Genomic DNA, 23,766 nt, shown 5'->3' on the forward strand with positions numbered 1-23,766 from the left:
ATGAAAGGTGAAAAGTAGGAATTTATTTCGGATTCATTTTTAATGTTTGGTGTTGAAGGCTGCATTAGTCAGGACATGGGGAAGACGGAGGAATGAAAGAGAAGTTGCGAAGCAAATCCTTCCAAGTAGTATGTGGTTGTTAGAGAGCAATGACCACTTTCTCTTCTGTTCTGGTTTGAGATGGTAGAGATTTGATTCAAGTGGCAGCAAAGTGAGGACTAGTAATAATGTTTATTGCTTACTGAGAGGTTGACATAAATAATTGAAAGGAAACAGATTCATCAGCTTTAGGTCTTAAGGAAAGTGATGAGAGGATATTTTCATGAACTGCTATTCTAACTGCTACATATTTTAAAAGCCACCACTGCAATAAAAAAGTAATGATTTTTGGCATAATGTTACAGATCTCCTGAATTCTATACAGGAAAGATTTGGATGCGTTTCCTGCATTTTTATTTTACTTTTATTGAGCTGTTGGATTTGAGGAAAGAACAGTCATGTATTTTGAGCTTTGCACAGATTTTGCTCTGCCTCGTACCCTGTGTAAAGTAAACATAATCATATGTCCTTGTCTCTGTAAATTCTAAGAAGTGTTTAACAAATACTCTTTTATGTGCATGTAAATTGCCTCTGTAGTAAACCTCAAATCTTCATGATTTGAAAGCTAGCATAAACGTTCAGCAAAAATGAATGTTTTAAATGTGCTTTTCAACTCAATGTGAAATAGAATTGTACTGGGAAGCCTGGAGTTACTTCACAGCAATCATTTCTATTCTGTTTAGGTTTTTGTATTGCTCCTGTGAGACACTGGTTTGGAACTCCTTGGAGTTATTTTCATTCTAACTGAAATGTAAATGAACAGTCACATCAGACCAAATGATTGCAGTATGAATTCCAGCCTGTGCAAAACTCTCATAGCCAGCAAGTGTAATGTTTCTCTATTACAGATGGCCCATGGGGCTATTCATAAAAGCTGGTCTAGTGAGACAGATCTCCTTGTGGTTCTTTCTCCAGTAATGCAGAGAAATAGGCTTTTGGGTTGAATTGTTATCTGGAATAGTCTGTCTCTATCAGGATCCAGAAAGATTATTCTCCCCAGGTAAATGTTAGGCTTTGAAAATAACCCCCCTGCTCCTTCTACTTGTCTTCAGTGTCAAAGCTTTTCTGAAATGGTACTTTATCGTTGTTTTGAAATGACTGATTTTATCACTATAAAATATTTGTTAGAGATCGTTGCCCCTAAACAGATTTGTGCTTTTATCAGGACACACAAGCTGCTCTTCATCCATTTAATGCAATAAACAACGTTTGGGGTTCACAGAATAGTAAGAAATAGTTCTTCTGCTATCATAGTTTTTTCTTTACTCAGCATGAAAAATAATGGCACTTCTTTAGGGTCACTGTGTGTCAAATGCATAGTGTTTAGTTTTATAATAAGTGCTCCAATGCATCAAGCTTTGAAGAAGGTTTATCTTCAGAATAAGCTTTACATTAGTAGTTAGATTGTTAGTTATTGTAATCATACAAAAGATACAAAGAAACCTGTCTATATATATTTTAAGTACGTCTTGGTATTTCTAGTGACTATGTCGAAGCCTAAAATTATTCTGTTCTTTGGAGTATGAAACTTTATAGTTAAAAAAACAAACAAACAAAAACTTTTCTGGAATCATGTGTCTGCCTCTGTGCAGCTTTGTTCTATGCTCAATTTTGGTAAATCCTACTTTTTCTTTATTCGTTCCTAATCTAGAAATTGCCAGCTATGAAAAGCTTGTTAATTTCTGTTTGTAAAATGTTCTGCTATAACTTGGATTAAATGCAGTGCAGCTGGGAGTAGTCATGGCCAAACAATACATGGCATAAATTATCTCTATATGGAGTGTCTGACTAGATAGCATAATCAACATGAGGCTGACGAAACATCACAGTTGCGCTGTTGTTGCTGACAACTTCATTATTTCCACAATATTCAGCTGGGTAATTTATTTCTGAGGAGCAGCAGTATCTGCAGCTAGGTCTAATGGCCCGCATGTACTTTTATAAGCTTTCTGAAGATGGATGTGTTTGTGCAAGTTCAGGTTTTCCTAATACAGAGAGCAATTGCAGGAGCCATTAGCAAAGGGCGCTTTGGCCTGTGCTGGTTCTCCCAGCGGGCAGCATCTCCTCCAAGCCCTGCTAGTGGGCAGCTCTGCTGTGTGTGGATCACGCAGGGCAACAACAGCTGCTCTTAGATTCCTACTTTCAAACAGTAACATCTTTAAGGATCTGATGAACTTTTTATGCTAATGTATCTTTGTTTACCTTAACTTACACTCCAGATGATCCCAACTGACTAAGTAGTGTTTTGTAGCTTCAGGCCTGATTCTGCTCCTCTACAGCCCTGGATTAAAATGTCTCAGGAATTTTCCATTTGAAGAGACTAGAGGAAGAAAAAAAAAACACCACCAACAAAAAGCCATGCCATCTTTAAAGAATTCTAACCAAGCAGTTCTTGTTTCTTGCTAGTTCATCTGAAACGGTACTCTGAAATATAAGCAGTCAGGGTCCACGGCTCCAAGACACTGCTGTCATGTAGGCTGCCCCGAAGCCAGAGGCCTCCTGGCTTCCACAACCCTTCCTGTGGAACTGGGAATCTGCACACCTCAGACTCTGGTGGCTCTGCCAGTTTCAGCCCTGCAGCAGAGCCCAGCCATGCTGCAATCCAAGGTGGGTTGAGAGGACTCGAGACCAAGAACCACGGCTAAGGCAGGCAGCCTGGAGGAGCTGGGGCTGCCAAGCTCAGTTTCTTTTAGTCGCTTACATCACGGGTGTCTCAAATATTTCAAAACACTTGGGAAAAATTATTTCATTGGGAAATTTTCTAGAGTTAGTCCAAACACAATTATTTTTCTTCACTCACAATTTCAGAATTTCTTGAGTTTGATCACATCTATGACTGATGAACTGGGAAATATTCGTCTTTTTTATGAAAATACTGAATACTTCTGTGTCTCTGTGGATAATAGGTTATTTGCTATGGATTTGGATCAAGAACACTGGCTAAAGGAACTAGTGAAACAGTAAGACTCAGATCAATGTCCTTGAGGAAACACAAGAAACCAGGGAATAGGACAGAGAATTAACAAATTGGCCAAAGAGTATGTGTGAAAGATGATAGGTAAACACAGAGCCAGAGGGGCAGATATTGCCAAAACCAGAGCTGGAATTTACTACGGTAGTTTATGTATATATGAAACTTTGCAAGAAAGAAGAAGTGAGGGAGCAGAGCAAGATACAGCAAGATTTACTGGTCTGTTGGTGGGGTAGGGCTTTCCCCTTCCCACAGTATGCTTTTGGCTGTGTGGGGGGGTCAGGGAGGGGGGGAAAAAAAGAAACCACAATATTTGGTTTCAGGGAATGCTTTAGCCACCTTCTTAGTCACAGATTTCTGAAATGAGAGAGCAGAGTTGGCCTGCCCATGCTGCTTTGGGAGGGAGGCCAGAGAACCTTCTTCCCAGGCTGGTGATCTGAGGGCCTGATCCCAGCTGCAGCAGTGCACAGAAAGCAGGCTAGATGTCTGAGGAGCGCTAGCTCTTCTCGGGGGACTATTAACAGCCTAAAATACAGCTTTGTCTCTAAAAATGATGAGTTTTGCCATCGACTGACTGGGAAGTTAAGTCAAGCTCCATGTGAAGCTTTAAAATTCCAAATGTTTCAGTGTTTCTCAGGTCCAAACTTCAAAAGCCATTTCTGGACTCCACTGGTCTACTGAGTGTTTTTCACTCCATGTTTTTCACATAGAGTGGAAACGCAAGGATATATAAAAGAGGGATGTTAGATTCTGTATAGGGAGAATGTGCTCGCTGCTGACCTACCATCTGCAATTACGTGTTGGACAATGTTTGCTAGGGACAGTGTAGTAATAATACCTGTGCGTGGCTGCTGCTCCATGGACACCAGGCTTTTGAAGAACTGGGTGAATACTGCCACCTATTGATTGACGAAATGAAAATGAATGTCTCCCAGCCACCCTGTGAGTGTACAGAACAGTCTGCGAGTTTATCACCCTCCACCTGAAAACAGCCTCCCTCATTCCAGAAATGCTACCTGTCTCCAGAAGAAACTACCAGTTTGCAAAATGGAATTAATGGCCAGTAAAATGTGCTGCTTAGCTGCCAAAAGTATCTGTTGTATATAAAGCTGAGATTAAAGGGTAAATATTTTGGTAAATGTGCTGGTTAATCAGCCAGTTTGCATGGTTTCTTCAAATGAAATGTACTGCTAAACTCGCATCTTCATAATAATAATATGCAGCTTTTGGAATAGTGAAAATAATAGCTTCTGGAATCAGCTCATGGTGTGTGCTACAGGTAGGTAAACTGTAGTGTGATCAGGTATGGAGTGAAAACTTGTTACAAAAGGTTGTTTAAATAAGTAGTTTTAGTACAGCAAACCACATTTTCTGCTCAACTAATTAAGCATGAAATATAGGCAAGTGAAATAATAAATGGCTGACATCTGAATCATCTCCTGGAGTCATCAAAGGCTATGAATGTGCAGGTTTCTGTACAAGATCAGGCTAACAGGTCTGCTTACGTGTGATTTATCATAAACACAGGGGGGTGTTTTCTCGAAATCTTTGAGTCTTTTCCATTTTCAGAACTGCACGTGGGTGTGGCTTGGACTTGGATACACTCAGCCATCACTTTTAGTAACTAATTTCTTGTTTTATCATTTGGTAAACTTACTATTAACTCTCTTACCTTACTGAGTGTTGTTTTTTCTCTTCTGGCTTTTGAACACTTTAACAATGAACTTAAATCTATATGACAGGAAGATTAATGATAATGCTTACTTGATATAAACAAAATATCTTTTAAAGTTCTTGCTTCGGCAAGAAAACATCTTGTATTCCACTATTCCGCTAAGCTGTACTTGGGTAGCAATAGAGAAGTGCTAAGCAAAAAGCAAGCACAAAAGTTTTACTTTCCTCCATGCTGAAAGGAGAAAGCAAAGGAGAGAAGGGGGAGTATTGACACACAATGAGAAATTGCTAGAGAGTGTTTAAGAATCGACTAGTTCTAGTAAACAAATTTTAGCTTTATCTAGTGAAAATAGCTGGGCAGTTCCTCATGAAAGAGTTCCATCAGCGGGTTGATGCAGCCCGAAAACTGCTACTGGAGATTTTGACTCCGAAGAAGCATCCCTGTTCAGGACAGCACTGAAAATGCAATTTTTGTGCTTTTGTTTATCTAATTTTGCTTATGCTTAGATACTTCAGATTTTCAGCATTTTTTTTTTCCTCCACGTAGTATCCCACTGTTAAAGTGGTATTCAGGGGGTTTCGAAAGATTTCCCATCTTTCTCTTGTTGACAGGGAGCAGTAAGCTCAGTCATCTGTCCTGCGGACTGCTGACTAATGATCCTCAGAAACAGCAGGACAAAAGAGGGAATCCTGTACACTTTGATCTTGTGATTGTCACTACACAGGAAAAGTAATGTTGCATGTAGCATATTGTCATAGCACCTTGTGTCAGCTGCAGCAAAGCATGTGTATACTTGGACTGTGGATATTCTTGTCGTATGCCTTTGAAGTGGATGTATGCGTGTTTTCAGACACACACACATATATATAAACACTAAAAGAAAATATCTCCCTCAAAAAGGACTCATATCCAGATTGATTTTAAAGGTATAAAATAACAAGTATACTATAGAATAGTATAGACTAAAAAGTATGGAATTTCAAGTCCAATGAGAAATCATTGTCTGGTCGAGGATCAGATTTTAGCTTCAGCTATTTTTGCAAAAGGATGCTGCTTGGAATGGAAACAATTTTTAAAAACTTTTAAAAACTCTTTAAAAACAATTAAAAAAACAAACAAAAACAACCACAAAACAGCATCAATTAAAAACAAACAAACAAAAGCAAAACAAAAAACCACTCTTCTGTAGCTGGCTATGACAGAACCAGGAATGAAAATGTCAGTTTTTTTCTGCTGCCAGGTACTAGACAGGAATGTTCCAATTACATGAACCTAGTGGACTGTCCAGGGAGGTTAATGGTTTCTAGATGGTTGTTTACTTTTGCTCATCACTTACATTATTTTTGGAATTCTGAGGCTGTGTGAAATTCCATATTCTGACTTTCTAACATCTTTGTGGGTTTCTGTGGGATCCAGTGTTAGTATTTTTTGCCCAATTGTAAAAAATGGGTATTTTGAAATATCACCATTCTACTGTTTTGAAAGGCATTAACACAAATATGTTAAAGTTACAGGATCTCTTTTAGCTGAAATGTAGGCATCAGTAAATAAATAAATAAATAAATAAATAAATAAATAAAAATCTTATTCATTTAGTAATCTTTTTTTAAGCATAACTTGCTCAGCCTGGGAGCTTTCAAATGATCTTGCAGATGTCCCATAGCTGTGGATATGGTTGCTGCTTTTGTTGCTATGATTGCAGACAGCTGTAGTGGTAGCTTGCTTGAAGAAAGAAGAAACAATACATCACATGCAACATGCATTACTGGACAGACTGTAGAACTGTGATTCTTTTTTTCCTTTTATTGATTTAACATAAAAGTAACTGCTTTAAGATGGCTGTGTTAATGCCTTTTTGATCATACTTTATGGCAAATTAATTACAATTGCAGTTTTGTTTACTCTGGCAGTAATTATTTGTTCTACTTGCATGCTGTGCTGCTGATCAATTTTAAGGGATGCAACAAGCTAAAAGCATACAGAAGTCATGGCATCTTTGATTACGGAGGCAAGAGCTTTAGATATTAGTCATTCCTATAGCTGCAGAGGTAAAACAGTATAGAGTTAAGGCACCAAATGTTCCAGATATTTTACCTGTGATACAACACTATTTGCTTTAAATACTATTTTGCTCTGAGAGCTTGTCAGTCATCTTGTACTTCAGTAATTGCTGCTAATACCAATTGCTAGCAATAATCGTTTCATTTCTGATCATTCATGCAGTATAAGGAAGAGGTTTACTCATTCTGCCCAGAGGCTGAACCAGCAGAGACAGCAAAGCCAATGTGATTCATTAAAGGAAGACACTGGACAATTACCACCAACTTGTTCATATTTTGCCTTGGATAGCCTAAGCTGGTAAGTCAAATTTATTTTTAACACATATATTGTTAACTATTAGTTCAAGAATAAAATTGTTTAATAAACATATTTAAGAATACGTATAGTGTTGAGTGTTTTCTTGTCTGTTGCTTTCCTAAGATCTAAAGGTAATTCTTTTACAGCTATGCTGTGCCCTTCTAGTTTACCTGTCTATACAGTGCAGCATGTTTGTGCCACATGAAACAGACAGTGATCTATAATTTAGACTTTTTTTCTCAACGATCTGATTTTAAAAGGACATGAATATTATGTCAGTACTTACCAATCAAAATAATGCTTTTACAAGGAGAACATATTAATATTTATTTTTGAATTTGACTTTTAAAACACTCTGCTGTTAGGGAATTAAGAGGTTACTTCAGTGCTTAGAAGTGGAAGCAGAAATCTGCTCACAATGATCAAGCTACCGTATGTGCAGCATGAAATGTGTGTAGGAAGACTTCTGTCATTGGTTTGGTGCATACTTTAACAGGGTGGTAGTTATGCAGATGAGACTGTGCTTTGGTGGTTATTTCCAGGATAGTACAGTAACTTTCCCCAGGAATGCAGGTTATTTATTCCTGGAAGCACTGCCATAAGTCCCCCTCCTCTTCCCCCTCTTCTTTTTTTTTTTTTTTTTTTTTTTTTTTTTTTTTTTAATTTTTGGAAATGCAAGTTTCTGCTAATTTTATTAACAACCAGTTATAAGAGGAGCTGCTCCTCTTCTGTATAGTTCTGGCCTTTACTGAGAAACCTTGTAACATGCTTGTTGTAGTTCAGGACTTGCTATGAGAATGCTAGTGAGAACACATAGGGCTGCTCTGAACCATACTGAGATCTCCTTTCTCGGTTTCATTTTGACCTGTGCTAGGTATGTGCAGAGGTTTCCATCAATGAAAATCTCAAATGGGTTCATTCTGGACATCACCTGTTTCTAAACCGTTTGTCTGATGTACTGTAACAATATTAGTTGTCACAGTGATATATCCTCAGGTCAAGCATGTTTCACTGGCAGAATTTGTTATTTCAGTGGATGCATGTTTTTGGATTTCACCTGATTGGTGATGTAAAGACTGTGTCCTCACATAGGAGTGGGGAGGAGGGCAGGGGGGCATGAGTTACATAAAGGAGAATAAAGCTGCTTTTGCAAAATGGCATGCATCTATAACAATGAAATGCCAACATCCAGTTACATAATTCTGTTGCTTTTTATTATTATTTTGAAGTTGATATGTCTTTGTTTTCCTTATTTATTATTATGTATTTTATTCCTGATTCTACCCGATCTCATTTCACTTGCTCCCCCAGGAGTCATTTTTACAGCTTAATAAGACCATACTTAAAGAAAGTTTTCCAGAATATGCAGCTTACATTCACCTTTCCTTTTTTGTTGTTCCATACCTTGTGTGTGACTAGAAAGTACATGTATGTTAAGTATGATAATCTTCAGCAGTGTTTTGCATCTTGCTGTTTCAGTGGTCAAGAACGCAGTGCATTTGCCTTACGTTATGCCAGCTGTTGCTTTGTTTTTTTGTGTTTATACCATGCATTGCTTCAGGGTTCTGATGGTTAGCATACAAAAATGCATATTTGTATTTTTCAAGTCATTTCTGGTGCACTGATTCTGTAGTATTGTTGAATAGCTGCAGCTCCTACAGTGTTTATCTAGCTTCTCTATAGATCCACCTGCTCTTGACTGAAGAAACATTTTTAAAAAGATTTTAAAAGATTCAGTCCCCTTCTTACCTTTATGCTAATTTTAAGGAATTGCTTTGGCTCTGTACTCAGAAATGTTCACTGCATAATATGGAAACATTGTTACAGTCCTTGGAAGTCATTGTTCAGATGCTTAGTAACACTCTGTTGTTTTATTCTGAATGTATACATCCCGTGTCTTTGACCAGGTCATGGTGGGAAGGACTTTGCTAACCCCCAGAGATACTAATGTCTGGAGTCAAACTAAGGTTTGGTACAGTCAACGTGACCAGTAGTCCACACCATGGAGAAAAGTCCTGAGCAGACTTGGTATTAAACTGCTGCTAGGCTTTTCAGGGTTGGAGACATAGGCCAGAAGCCTAATGATACCTAAATTTATTTTGTTCCTGAGACTACAGTAACCTCCTACAGAACTGTAGCATGTTTAGAAGTTTCTTTTTACAGTATGCATGTTGAAATGGAACTGACCTGCAGACTGAGTTTTGAATGTGTACTGGGAGATGTGATTATCAAACCCTCAGATTTCTTGGAAAACTGTTCAAAGATTGAGAAGTGCTTTACTCTCTTAAGATAAATTTTCCTGATAAAAGAAAATGTTTCTGTCAAGGTGTTCCATGTAAATAAGTCTCTTCAGTGACTCTCTTCTCCACAAAAAAATTAGGGACTTGAAGTTGATAAGCATGTAGTTTGGTCAAGCAAGATGTAATAACCTAGGGTGACTAATAAAGGCATAAGCTGTGTTAGCTTTAATAACAGGTATTGTTGTTTGGTTTTAGTAATACCACAATAAGTATGAGAAGCCCTACTAAGCGGGTGAGCCTTATTTATTTAATGTAAACTTACTAAATGTCTACACAGCTTCTCAGTAAATTTCCATATTGGCCTGTGGGCTTAATGAAGCTTGTAACTTCTCCATAATGTAATATTATGCCATTCAGAGGTACCAAACTTGTTGCTTTTGGTGTAAAAAAATAAAATCCCAAAGCAAACAAAGTAGTGTATGCTGAGGTATGTTTGAATTAAGTATTGGATGGATCTACTTGGCTTTTTAGTCCATGTCCTGATGACATTTAGGTTTGCAAATTGTTCTCTCTCATACGCTCTCATAAGTGTGATAATTTGGTGTTCAGTATCTCCCCTCTTGGAATCAAATGGCTTTGGGAAATTGAAACTTTCTTTATAAACATACCTATAATATTAACTGGCCTGTTTTTGTATACAGTTTGGGACTGATTCTTGAGCATAGTTTATTGATGAAAAGGAGTCTTTGGTTGATGCTAGCTTCACCCAGGTGAAAACTAAGGTAAGAGGAGGATAAATTTATGTGGGATGATCTGTAGTTCTATATGCTAATAAAAAACTATGAGAGGGTTACTCTGAAAAATGCATTACTTTTTGGTAAATTGCTGAGTTTCTTAAAATGGTAATAGCATGGAATAGTCAAAGATGAAGATCCTTTGGTAATCTGCTATTTTTAAAGCTTTTAAAATAAATATCTGAAAATAAATTGTATTATTGAAGCTATTTTAAACAGACGCATGTAAATGAAATCTTTTGACCATTTTAAAACACATTTTATTCCATGTTTATACTTCCAACTTATTCCATTGATACATCTCTAAAACAAAAGTCTGCCTTCAAAGTTTGTCCAATACTGAAACTCAGCACTTACCAGCAACTTCCATGTGGTAAGGTCTGACGTACTTGGATTCCAGAACATGGTTCTAAATGATACTACTGCTCCTTGGAACATTTGTAAGTTGGTGATCTTAATTCTAGTGTTTTCTCTAGGTGACTTTAACAAGCACATTCTCATTACAGAGACATTGATCAAATATATTTCCCTGTGTTCCTTGGTTCCCACTAAGCCTTTCTGTCTAGTCTATGCAGTCTTATTGCTGGGGGCAGTGAATAAAAAGCTTCATATGAGGAGATGTCCTTGTAGTCACTGCAAACACATGTAATAAAATGCAGGATGAATTGAGTTGCTTGTGTGTGAGCCTCACTTACCTTTCTTCTATAAGCTTGGAGAAAGACAGTCCAAAATTATCCTAGTACTGCTGCTCCCTGAGTCCCAGAGAGCTTGTTTCTTACTATAACCATTTTTGCATATTAGTTTCATGAATGCAACTCACACAGCATTGCTGTCTTCTGATTGCACGCACTGTTATAATTTAGCAAAATTTTCTCATCACATATCATAAGTATGTTGGCTTGATCTCTCTCCAATGCCTCATGAGCTTGGAGAATATATGAGATTACTTGTCCTCAGATATGTTTACTCAGGATGTCTGCTTCACCACTATTTGCAAATGAGAAAGGAAAGTGTAGATGGCTTATGAGATCTGGGTGGTGTATTTAATCTTAGGAACCAATTCATGCCAAAGAGCACGTCCAACAGCAGGGTGAGTATTTAGTAAAGAAAGCTTTTCTGATTGTAAATAATAATTAGACTCTAGTCCTGCTGTCTGGTTTGCTCACATGCAGGCTGAGAGACTATAACAACAAAGTCACAGGGTTTGTATCATAGTACAAAGAATCTAAAGCGTATTTACAGGAAAAGATAGTTTGAAAGAGTAGCCAGGTTTACTATTAAGAAAAAATGGTGCATTTTTGTCACCTTTCTCACTTAGAGACATCCCTGAGGATGCAACTCAGTTCCTTCAGTATGGAACTGTAAACAGCAGCACTCAGGACCCCAGATTATTTTAACTGTAAAATATAGCATGTAAGGTCTTGGTTTGCAGTGCCCTGAACACCTTTTGGCCACGGTAGTTTAAAGTAAAAATCCATGTATTCCTCATAATGCCTATAACAGAACCTAAACAGTTTTCTTTCATTTATTTGCTATAACTTAATGCGTTAGGAGTCCTAGTTACAGAGCAGGTTCTCCCCTGCCAAATGCCCCTCAAAACTCTAACAACAAAAAGCGGTCTCTGTAGCAAGGAACTCTCAGCCACCTGTCTTGCCCTGGTTGTGCTTGTGTCAACCTTAAGTCACTTGACGAGTTCAAAAATTCAGTAACCTGATGTATTCCCTTTTGGTTAGTTTGGTTTCATTCTGTCAAAATGCAGATTATGTACCAGTTATCCTAACATTACAGTAACATTTATAAAGCCTGTTTTCTGCATTACCAGAACTCACTCTGTCAAGAGTCCATTTCCATCATTAAATGAAACTCATTCTTACACAAATTAGGAAATACTTCTGCAGTGGTCTATTTTTCTATCCTTAATTCTGCCTTGCCATAGATATCCATGGGACTAATTCCTTAAAGAGCGAATTGCCATTGAAAATGCCTAGAAATATGCTTCCAAGTGTTCTAAAACTGTGTGTGAAAAGGATTTTTGCCACAAAAATCATGCAATGTGTTTCTGTGATACAGTTCTGATCAATGACTTTAGTGTAGCAAAACCTTGTTAAACAGCTGTTGTTTTCTTCTAGGAACTACTAGGTGAAAATGACACAGCAAATGCATAATTTAAGTCTCCTCCAGACTAAGAAGAACAGCATGCCGTCTTCTCCAAATGCTGCAAAGCGGTTGTATCGGAACCTGTCAGAGAAGCTGAAGGGTAGTCATACATCCTTTGACGAAGCATATTTTCGAGCTCGATCAGACCGGCTCAGTCTCCGTAAGACCTCAATGGTAATTACTTGATATTTACCAAATTGCAGGTTTCATTCCTATTAATCTGTACATTTTTGCTCATCTTACTTTGCCGGTTCCCTGACTAGTGCTGTGCATTCTTCTCAAATTTAAAATTATGATCCTGTGTCTGACCTTCCTGAAGGCTGACGAAAAACTGCCTTATGTTGGTGTTGCTTTATTTTAGGAGTAAAGACTTAGCATTAAGGTTGGTCACAGACTGTGATGGTGGTTGCTAGATAAGATAGTGAGAAAGATTACACAGGACCAGTATAGTCTGGGTCCTCTACACTAGTGACAGAACAGAGCCAGGCACCCTAGTGCTGGTACAGGAAAACATGTAAGCACCTGCTGGTCTTAACATTCGATAATAGTCTTATTTATGCCAGTGCTGGTAAAATTATACAACGTATAGCACACAGATTTTAAACAATGGGATGTTCCTGAAATAATAACAGTACAAGCTCAGTGCACTTCAGAATCTTTTACGTTTGCTGGAGCAAGATGAACCTGCTGTTGATATTGCCATAACAAAATAAAGTCTCCTTTTCCATAAGTAGGAAGAACAGACACATCCTTCAATCTCTCCACTTATGAAGAGCAATGACCTTTGCATAGTAGCTAACAGCTGTACTCTTGTGGCAGTGTGTTTCCAGCCTTTAGTTTGGAGATCATTTGAATTTGGACCTCTATTTAAATGTGAACTGTGGGAAAAGATCTCTTAGGTCATCTTTTCTCACTACTATCCTTCTTGCCTTTTTCTTTTGAATTACAAGTTTGTCTGTAACTGAGTGAAATTTAAAAATAAACTAGTGCTGGGGACCATGCCAGAGCAGACTGACATCTAGACTGAATGAATGCCAGTCTGTTAACATATCTTCTGACCAGTGTTTCTCTAAATACACACTTCAAATTATGTATTCCTTCAAATATGGGATCTTCTGTCGTACTTAACTGATGAGAAATGACAAATGAGGATATCCCAAAGACTGAGGAGCAGCACACTGATGAGACTTGAATCCTCTGCTATCAACAGAGCTATATACTTACAGTCCCACTTCTCTCCCCTTTTCAGTGCAGACCTATCAGGCTGTGGAAGTGCCTATTCAATCAGTCATAATGAGAAGAATCAATTATGCGTTGCTTTTTTGATGGTAGTTTAATGGAATAGAGACTTCAGTTAACTTTTTCCTCTCAACCACTACACTGCTGTAGGAGTGACACAGCTTTTGTCACTGATGACCTACTGTGGGCACAGGCACCACCTGGTATAACCAGTCTGGGGTCTGAGCTGGTGTCTGCAACAGTCAGTGAATAGTTTCCCATTGAACTCAAAAGGCTTCGAAACCCATTCTGTCTATTCTGCCTGTTTTTTTTTTTTTTGTTTGTTTGTTTGTTTTTTACAGTTTTCCCTAGAAATAAATGGCAATGAAGCAATTAGTGAAGGGGTGGAAATATTCCAGGTTAGGTTGCTAGCTGTTGTATTTTCTAATCATTGAGTTTCTGTGGTACAGAGGCAAGTCAGTGACTAAAATCATGTCTCCAGACAAGTGAACAACATTTGTTAGAACTTGTTTTCTTTCAGCTTTGGCTAGTGAGGAGTTTTCTTTCCATTCTCTCTCACTGTGCAACACTTTCCATTCAGTAAATTGTTGTCTTGCTGCAGACATAGCAATGTTCCAAAATAGCTTTATTCTTGAACTCATGTTTATCAAAACAAGACTTTGCAGAAACTACTTTAACGTTTTTTCCAACTCCAGTAGCACATAGTAGACTTTTTCAGGCTAACCTAGAGCAAATATCTTGAAAGGGGTACTTCATTTTAATTAAGCTACATAAGATTGCATTTCTAAACACTCCAGCACTGAATCACTTACTGGAACATAGTTATTACTTACTGCAAAGCAATACTGTAGTTCTTTTCAGTATATACATTTGTGCACTAGTGTAACACCTAAATAAATTAATCACATAACACAGCTGTCTAGCTCATGATTAGAAGCTACAAGACTGAGTCAAGGAAAAAGAAATGTGAAAATTGTCCCTAAACTATACTTGATCGTTTTAAATGTGATTCAGTTTCACTTTGAGTTCAATGGTTTTGTCTTTTCAGAGCAGAATAAATTATTTAGTAGATGTAAATGAAGTCAGAATTTAGAAGATATTTTTAGTATTTGTGACAATATCAACTGGACTGAAATTGAGTACATGGGACTAAATACACTACATCTTACCCCTGGATTGTAAATGTCTGAAAAATGTTGCAATTCTAGAGTCTTATATATAGAATATGATCAGCTTTTTGCAGAAAACCATATAATCTTCAAATATGTTTTTGTTATCTATGTGAAAGCAAATAGTTGTGGAAAAGTGAGTGAGTACTGTAGAAGGTTTTCTAGGCTTGGAGAGCTGGGCTTGGTGCAGACTTCCAAATGGGGCAATTTACTAGCATGGCTGAAAATGTGGTAGATATTTTGCTGTCCCATGAGGATGTTTTTTGACTGAAATAAGTCTGTTACGGTTAGATGTGCGCTACTATGTGGACAAGGGATACATGAACGCCTAGTTAGAAACGTCATATCACAATTCCATGTTTTTACACTCTGAAGTCACTAGACGTGCCAACATATTTTAGACTATTGGTTGCGTCTGAATTGTTCATTTGGAAAACCTTATATTTGCAATTTTGTCTCAGAATTGTTTGCATTGGATAAAGTAGGTTATAAACGTCATGCTCTGTTTCTTTTTTAAATGAATGCAGCTTTTTCAATCAGATTTCTAATGAAATGAAGAAATAGAAATTCTCTTGTATCTTTGCATTTTTGGTGAAATGTTCTTGCCAATAGATTTGCTGGCAAGAGTTTTTATAAGGAACTAACTTAAGCATGTGCTCAGATTTTGTTCAGCAAATTACTTAAGGAGAAAACTTCAGAAATACTTCAGTTATTTGGTTTGGCAATCAAGAATCTGAAGATGCATTCTTAAAGACATCTAGGCAGGTCTAAATCTTGACAAATAATCCAAAAATAACAAGTCAAATCGAAGTTTGGAAAATAATTTCACAGGAATCATTCAGATAGGAAAACTCTTCTGTTAAAGTATATGTAAATATTTGGAAAAGGACCAAATGCTTTTGTCAGCCATATCACTGAGTTAATTTCAGCTGCAATGCTGATTTTAGCTATGGTTTTATCATTATTATGTAACAGGGTTTTTTTGTTTTTTTATAATGCAAAAAAATTCTGATATAGTACAGGATTTGAGTTTCACGCAGAATTGGAATTAAAGCCACATAATGGTATTCAGCACTTACAGCAGTGTTCTACAAATGCTTACTCATTTAAACTTTATGCATAATCATAAGGTCAATTAAAAGAGGATGGCTATTCTGATTTCCAAAAGGGGAGAAATTGTGCATGTACCCACTGCCACAGAAGTGAATATTTGATCTGAGACGTACCTAGTTTCCTGTCCTGAACTCCCACCACAAGGCTGTCATTGATTAATATCATCAGTGCTACCTTTTTCTTCTACTCCCCAGCTGTTTGCCAGTGTTTCCTCAAATGAACTTAACTGATAGAAATGGGAACTAATGCAGTCATTCAGTTTACTTCAATCAATTCCCTTTGTAGTAAGCTATCTGTGAATTCACTCTTAAGTAAATTTTTCTATCTGTGATGAATTGCAAGAATAATATGATTTTGCTTGCTTTCTAATTGCATCAACATGGATATGCTTCTGAAGCATAATTCCCCCTTTATTTCATAATACAGCAGTATAGGAAAAGTTCCAAAATCAGTAAGAAAAGAATTTGAAATGGGTGTAAACTAAGATGAAATTAATGCTTTTTAGAAGGTAGATAAGATGAATATTTTTGGAGAATTGGTGGATATATTTTGCTTTTCTAATCATTAATATGAAAAAAGTCTTTCATTCACAGTTCTGTATCCATAATAATGAAATTTCAAAGGGCCAGAACTTTTTTTTTTTCCTTCTTCCAGAGTGAGTTACCTTTTCTATTTAATTGTTTAAAAGGTAGATTTCCAAGTCTGCACTAGTCTCCTTAGGTTCAATTTATTGCCACAAAGTTCATTTCATCCTCAGATATTCCTCTAACGTAGATGTCTCATTTATCTATATTGAAAATTGGGGGTACGTCTTATTTATATTTACTTGTTCTGCAGATCCCTAATATTCAGCATATTAAAACTTTTTAGGTAACATCATTTTGCAATTTCTTACTGTGATATGAATACTTAACATGCAAAGCAGAAGACCAAAAGATTTCTGTCAGGCCTCAGACAAAGTGTTTAAGGACATTTTTAACTCAACAAGTTCCAAATTGTAGCTGTGGACTCAAGTTTTCAGAACCACTTGCAAACCATTAGTCTATGTGTTTCAGGAGAAAAGGAAAGATGTTACAGATCAGTGCTCTGTCAGAAAGTATTGTTTCACTGAAGGCAGAATTTAGGCAGGGGAATGCCAGATAAAATTGCATTAATTAAAAAAAAAAAAAAAGAAAGAAAGAAAGAAAAAAGAAAATTAGGTGTTTTGATATGGCTGAAATGTTAATGTCTAATCGCAGCAGAAGATAGTTTCAATTCAGAGTTTAGTCGCATCATTAAAAAAAAATATATATTATTGTATAAGGATTGTCACTGTGGTTCTTCCATTGTGGGTTTCAGAATACAGGAAACTAGCTTACATAATGTATCTGGATCACTTTGTCCCTTATGTATACATTTCTTTAGTGTGCCTGCTGGCACGATATGCCCACATAGATCTCAGTTCCTTTATGTGACCACATGCTGAGCCCTCCTTGCTTAGCTGGGCCTCTTGCTTCTACTAATTCATTCTTAAGAGAAAAAAAAGCCGCCACACTATTGGGTAATTATGGCAATGGGGAACTGGGAAGGAATTTAAAGAATCTTGGCAAATAACATGTCATTACTGTAGGCTCCAGAATGATGTTCTCATAACAGAAACCTGCAGGCCATGCTACCCTCCTGCACCTGCTTCTCCCCAGCTCATTTAAGAAATGATAGGTTTCTTTGTATTTACAGTTCTTTTATATACTTGTCATTGGTAAGGAAAAAGGTTCACTGGATCTCTCTGCTTCAGAGCTGCTGCCATGTATGTTCTTGATTTTGCTTTCCTTTATGCTTATGCTTACGTTCTCTGCTGATCAGACACACTTTTTCTGAACATGTTCACTGGATAGTTATTTCTACTTTATTTAAAGATGATGTATTTCAAAGCTTCTTCCATTTACAAGTTAAATGCAAAAACATAAGCACCTAGAAATGACTGAAGTGTTGGAGTGAACAGTACCTGTTAATAGCTTACACTGCACCTGTGCAAGTTTTTCTCCAGAATGACTTATTTGATTTGAATTTCGGTTACTTGAGTTTGTATACCCCAGATTTTAACTTTAAATTTAGAGATTGAAAAAATAAGTAGTCCAACACCTTGTCAAAATCATAGTCTTTCTTCCAGTTCCATATCAAAAACATACAATATTTCTTATATGGTTCAATTACAGGACAGGTATCTAAATAAGAGCAAGTTTGTTTTGGATTGGTTTGAATCTCGTCTTAATCTTCCTAGAGCCAAGAACCAAGTTTAAGTACACAACTCCAGAGGCAGAGCAAGTTCAGTTTTATTGTAAACAACTTCCATATTTCTAGCTGAACCTAGGATGGGGCTGAAGGTTCAATATTTTATAATAATCTTTCAAAACTCAAATTTTCCCTATTTTTTAAAATAGTGACATTTGGAAAGTTCTACTGATTTTATTTTTATTTTTATTGGTACACAGAATTTCCAGTGCAATGAAGCTATGTTTGAGGCCGTAGAACAGCAAGATCTGGATGCTGTTCAGATTCTTCTTTATCAATACACACTGGAGGAACTGGACCTGAACACACCAAACAGTGAAGGACTAACTCCATTGGATATTGCCATTTTGACAAACAACGTCCCTATTGCTAGGACTCTTCTACACATTGGGGCAAAGGAAAGCCCACACTGTAAGTAAAGTACACATATTGAATTGGTTTAGATAATTGCCTGTAAGAGATTAGGTTTGCTATTGTTTTAGGAAATTAATCACATTACACACAAAATCTGACTGGCTTTATCATGAAGATAATCATACCAGCAATAGCACTACAGTGCTGGAGGACATCTGCAGAAATATCTCTTTGTTGAATGTGTGCAAAGCAGGCTGTTTTTGATACACCAACTGATCAATCAGGTTGAATTTATAACCTAATGAATGGAGGGGCAGCTGAGTTAATATCAATGCTGAGAAGAAATCTTTAAAAATACAGAAACTGGTACTGAGTGAGTGAGTGATACAAGATCATGGCATGAAAATGGAGATCGTCATCAAAAATGAAAGGATTATGGGTTATCTAGGCTGTGGTTTATTTTGATTATTTTGGTCTTGGTTATGCTGCCTTCAGGAGAATGATTGTGTTGAAATCTAACATTTCCATTACCTCAGATTCCTGCTCATAACTCCTCATCCCTATTCTTCAAATGGACTAAAATTGCAGTCAAATGAGACTTCAAAGTTCTACAGAACCAAAGAATATCTAAGCACAAAATAGGCCTTCACGCATTACTGGAATACCATTGTTGCTTATAACTACATATTGTAGTTATAGAACTGTCCTTTGTATTCCTTCATGGGCATTTTTATGCACGATTTGTGGGCTGGAGGGTGACTTACCAACCCAATTAATCAACCGTAAACCATGACACAAACTCTGACACCTTACTTATGTCTAAAAATACACCAATGTATGCGAATTTGTTTCAAACTGTCAATGCCTATATTTAGGACATTCCCAGCAAGGCTATAATGAGACTGTGTTTGAGGGGTTCGGCCACTGCAGACTCTGCCATTAATTTGAAGTTAGTTAAATTAACAACATTTAGTGCTGGCATGTCAATCTCAGTGCTCCAGGAAATTGCACCTTGAGGCTACTAACATTGCCAGTTTTTTCACTGGAGTGTGTGTGTGTGCGTGTGTGTGTGTGCTGAGTTTTTTTGCCAGACCCTCAGTGTTGGTACACCTTTATTGCTTTTCTATGTCCACAGCACTTATATTATCATTTATTCTGGCCTCCTTTAACCTTCCCTGGAGATTTTTGCATAGTGTAGCTGCTCAGTGAAAAGAGTTTTTTAGCTTTATATTTATTTGTTTATTTTTCTGTCATGGTTCATGACTGAGGCTTTAAAAAAAAGTGTGACAGCATTTAGAGTACATGATTGACTGCTGAAGCAACATTCATTAACCATGACAAATCTAGAGGAAAACACAGTCTTGAGTGTTCTAAACAGCAGTAAAAAAGACTAAACTAATTTTTCATTGACCTCATCTGTAAATAAATGCAGTCTGATGGCGAGCAGGGGCAATCATAAATTAGTATTCATTTCCTGTAATTAATGCAAACATGCCTATGAACACAGAGAATATGAATACATAACCACCTCATTTCCATTTCAAAATATACCCACCAAATTTCCACTTCACTTATCTTGATTTTTAGCTTTTCTGATTGAAATAACGGTTGAAGTATTCTCAATAAAAAGCAAATGATTGTTAGTTGTGTTTTTTTTTTTTAATTATTAATTATTATTATTATTATTATTTTAATGATTTATGATTGCTACTTAAGAGAAAAATGCAAAAAGTTGTTTTCAGCACTCAAAACAAAGGTCTGGAGCAGCTTTGTATATGACTTTGTTCTTGTGAAAATGACAGTGGCCACTTTATTTTCTCTAGTCTTTCTGCTTTGCTTCTTCTATTTAACCAAACTTGTTAGAATTAAACCCATACTGTTTGTATGATGTCGGGCCTTCAAGAACATGATTCAGCACCTAGTAGGAGCATTTTCATTTCTCTGGTGAGTGAGTGGTGAGCAATTGAGAAAGACTTCTCCAGGCTGAGTAGGAGGGGGGATTTCAAGGTAAAATTCTGACTCACACCAGTTTTGGGACAGGACACAAGTATCTCTTAATCTGATTAAGTGATTGCATAGCACAAATACGAAGACCTTGGAGACTGCAAGGTAAAGAAATTCCCCATTGCAAGTGTACACTGAAAACTTCCTATAGAGAAATCTCTGGCATCAGTGACCAGTGACCCAGCTGAAATCTCATTATAGACTCAATGCTGTAGAAAAGAGGATCTGAAGGAGAGAGAGTTTCCAGCTGTATCACCTGGACTGCTGCCTGCAATAGGCAGAAGAGCAGATAAAGCAATAGAATGTAAAACTATAATCTTCATTTCCACATGGAACTCAGACTGTGTAAATCTTCACAAGAACCCAAAATCTCTTAAAGTAGGATCAGAAAATACAACATTTAAAATATTAATTTAGCAGGGAGGAGGAAAAACATTTGCTGTTGTTGAAGTCTACTGTTATCAAACTTTTCAGTTATCCTTATTCATCATATATGGCTAGTCTTATTCATGTGAACCTAAATATAAATAAGATTAAAATTTCCAGTGGCTGAACTGACGCATTTCCAAGACCTGACAATTGTCGATCAGAGAGGAACAGATACTCAGTGAGAACTTGAACCAATGCCAATTCACAATCACCTGAAGTTCTGGCACATAAAATCTCCTTTCTCAGTCCTGTTGTGCTATCAGATGTGTTGCATGCTTATTGTAGGCATGAAGCCAGGAAACCCCGTCACCTTTGGCCTCCCAGTAAACAGCAGTTTAGAGAATACCAGCAGATTCCAGTAAGCCTGGCCATATGTCTCTGATGTCCATATGAAGAATGATCAAACTTCAAGAAGGATGGCTACAAGCCAGCTTCTGAAAGCAAAGTCTAAGAAACAAACATTCTTCAAAAACAACCTTTCGGATGTCAGAGGTGTTGAGTAATTCTTTGCTCTCCTCCTGTGGTTTTAAAGATCCCATGGCACTTTTCACATTAATATGTAGCATTATACTTAGATCTGATAAAATTCAATTGTGATATTGTAATGAGACAGTGGGCAAAGTTAAAGCAAGAGAGGTTCAGACCGGATAAAACAAACACCTTTTTCACCATAAGGACAGTAAAGCAGTGGAACAGGTTGCCCAGAGGGGTTGTAAAGACTCTGTCCTAGGAAGTTTTCAAGACCAGAATGGGTAATGCCCTTAGTATCTTGGCCTGACCTTGTAGCTGGCCCTGTTTTGAACAAGAAGTTTGGTCTAGAGTGTTTTGATGTCAAAAGCCAGTCAGAGTTTTAGTCCCTTATATGGCACAGTTTGGTGTTTCCAGAAACTGTTACTGGTTGGCTTATGCAAGTAAATGATCAGTGCAGCCTGTGCAACACTGCTGCTGTTCCTTACAAGAACCTTCGGGAAACTAACAGCCTGCTTGTCCCTAGACAGCAACACCATACTATTGCTAAGAGTAGTGACTTGTGCCAGAGAAGAGTCTTGGATAAATAAGTCTTTTAAATTAAAACTATTTCAGGATTCTTCTGCAAATTACCAGACACCAGAGAATAGTTATTTTCTGTGATTTCAGAATTCCTTCTTTTATACATTATATCCTGCATATTGAACATCAAATTAGTTGTTGCATTTCTTCTCAGATTAAGTAGCTTTACAAATCCTATTTTCTAATCTGTAAATAGATTTAAACAATTTCAGACTAAGAGCAATTCTGAAAATAGTGCTTGATTCATCACATTTCTCTATATAATCAAGGGGCTGGTTTAGGGCAGTTTTGTGGACTTGGGTTCAGATCAAACCTTTTTTGTTTTGTAATCAATATGATTGTCATTTTTACCTTTATATAGTACACAATAGTTCATACTGGCAATCTGGACTGCTAAATTTTGAATTAAAATTATTCTGAGCACTGGTGAATAACAATCTCCACATGTAAAACTGCTCGCTATCTGTCAAGTCTGTCAGAGGACTAATTAGATATTACATGGGCAAAACTGAGGCACAAGAAAAACCTGGAAAGAGAACCATTGTTTCCCAGCCACGGCCCTTAAGCATAAAATTCTCATTCTTAACTTTTCCAATTAGATCTCTTTTGTAGAGATTTATATATTGTATGTGTTTATCAATAACCAGTACCAACCTCCAATCAAGCTGATGATAAAATATCTATTGGAAGGCATAGTGTTCAAAGATTTGACCTTACATAGGTTACGCTGGAATTCATAAGGCCAGAATTTTGTCATGTGAGTCCCTCAAGCCATTTTTTATTTTTCCCTTTTCTTGGTAGTTGTTGACATGGAAAGCAGGTCAATGCATCTGAGTACATTGGTTCAGGAAGCCCAGCAGCGAGTTACTGAATTGTCTGCACAGGTGATGAATGAAGGCCTTGGTACAGACAACACGGAAAAAGAGAAGCAACTAAAAGCTTGGGAATGGAGATACAGGCTATACAAGCGCATGAAGGCAGGCTACGAGCATGCTAGTAAGTAGAAGAAAATAGTTGCAAAGTTCAGGACAAGAACTCTACAACTGAGAACACTGCCTTTGTTGAAAAAGGGTGCTCTAACTGATTCTCATAGCACTGCTGTGAAGTAGATGTTAGGATGGGAAAACTAAGGCATATGCAATTAAATAGTCTTGCACAGAATGAGAAAGAAATTGATGTTAGGACCAGAGAGGAACAAATATCTGAGAGTAGCAAGCACACAGCTCCTAAAGGGAGTGGGCCATGTAAAACTGTTGAGATGAGATCCACAACTCCTGGTTCAGAATCTAATGATTCTGTCCTGCTTCTTTCACTTCACATTTACTTCTGGATTTCATTTCATGTAATCAAAGTTTAAAATAGGACAATTAGAAAAATATATGAATGTGGATAAAAAGGGAGAGGAACATTAGTCTTTTTTTGCTGTTGTTTTATTCTGATTTTTTAAAATATTTTTGTTTTAAAATAATGGAGTTGTTGTAAATACCTTTTTTAAAGGACTATTTTTCATATAAAACCATGAAAATGTAATTTTTTTGTTGGCATCTACATACAAAATTTCATCAGTGTAGTCACAGATTGGGCCACTTTAAACCATTCTGCAAGTGAGTCTACCCAAAATAAATGTGAATTTGGGCCCATGGGAAGGAGTAAACATAGCTGAACTGTTTCACATTTAGATCTTTTAGCCGTATCCTATTAAATGAAATATAATCATTGCTATAAACATTTTTGCAGCCATCTCTATATATGTGTACTTACAATAAATTTGAGAAAATTTTTTGTATTTTAAGATTACTTCTAGAGAGATGCAGTGCTCCTTGTATTAGACATTAAATATAGA

The 23,766-nt window shown here is 36.9% G+C and overlaps 1 protein-coding gene across 1 annotated transcript in view; it reads left to right on the forward strand.

Annotated features, from left to right (window-relative positions):
* Positions 1-10,077: 10,077 nt before the first annotated feature.
* The window catches only part of ANKFN1 (ankyrin repeat and fibronectin type III domain containing 1), a gene marked incomplete at its 3' end in the record, with an annotated part of 56,792 nt that continues 43,103 nt past the window's right edge, over positions 10,078-23,766 (forward strand). The window contains exons 1-4 of the mRNA XM_082775029.1: positions 10,078-10,125; positions 12,267-12,468; positions 18,287-18,497; positions 22,725-22,919. Coding sequence (XP_082631155.1) covers positions 12,283-12,468; positions 18,287-18,497; positions 22,725-22,919 — 592 coding nt within the window. The 5' untranslated portion in view covers positions 10,078-10,125; positions 12,267-12,282. The remainder of the gene's footprint in view (positions 10,126-12,266; positions 12,469-18,286; positions 18,498-22,724; positions 22,920-23,766) is intronic.

Source organism: Aythya marila (assembly GCF_965140915.1).
Source record: "Aythya marila genome assembly, chromosome: 18".
Lineage (NCBI taxonomy): Eukaryota > Metazoa > Chordata > Aves > Anseriformes > Anatidae > Aythya > Aythya marila.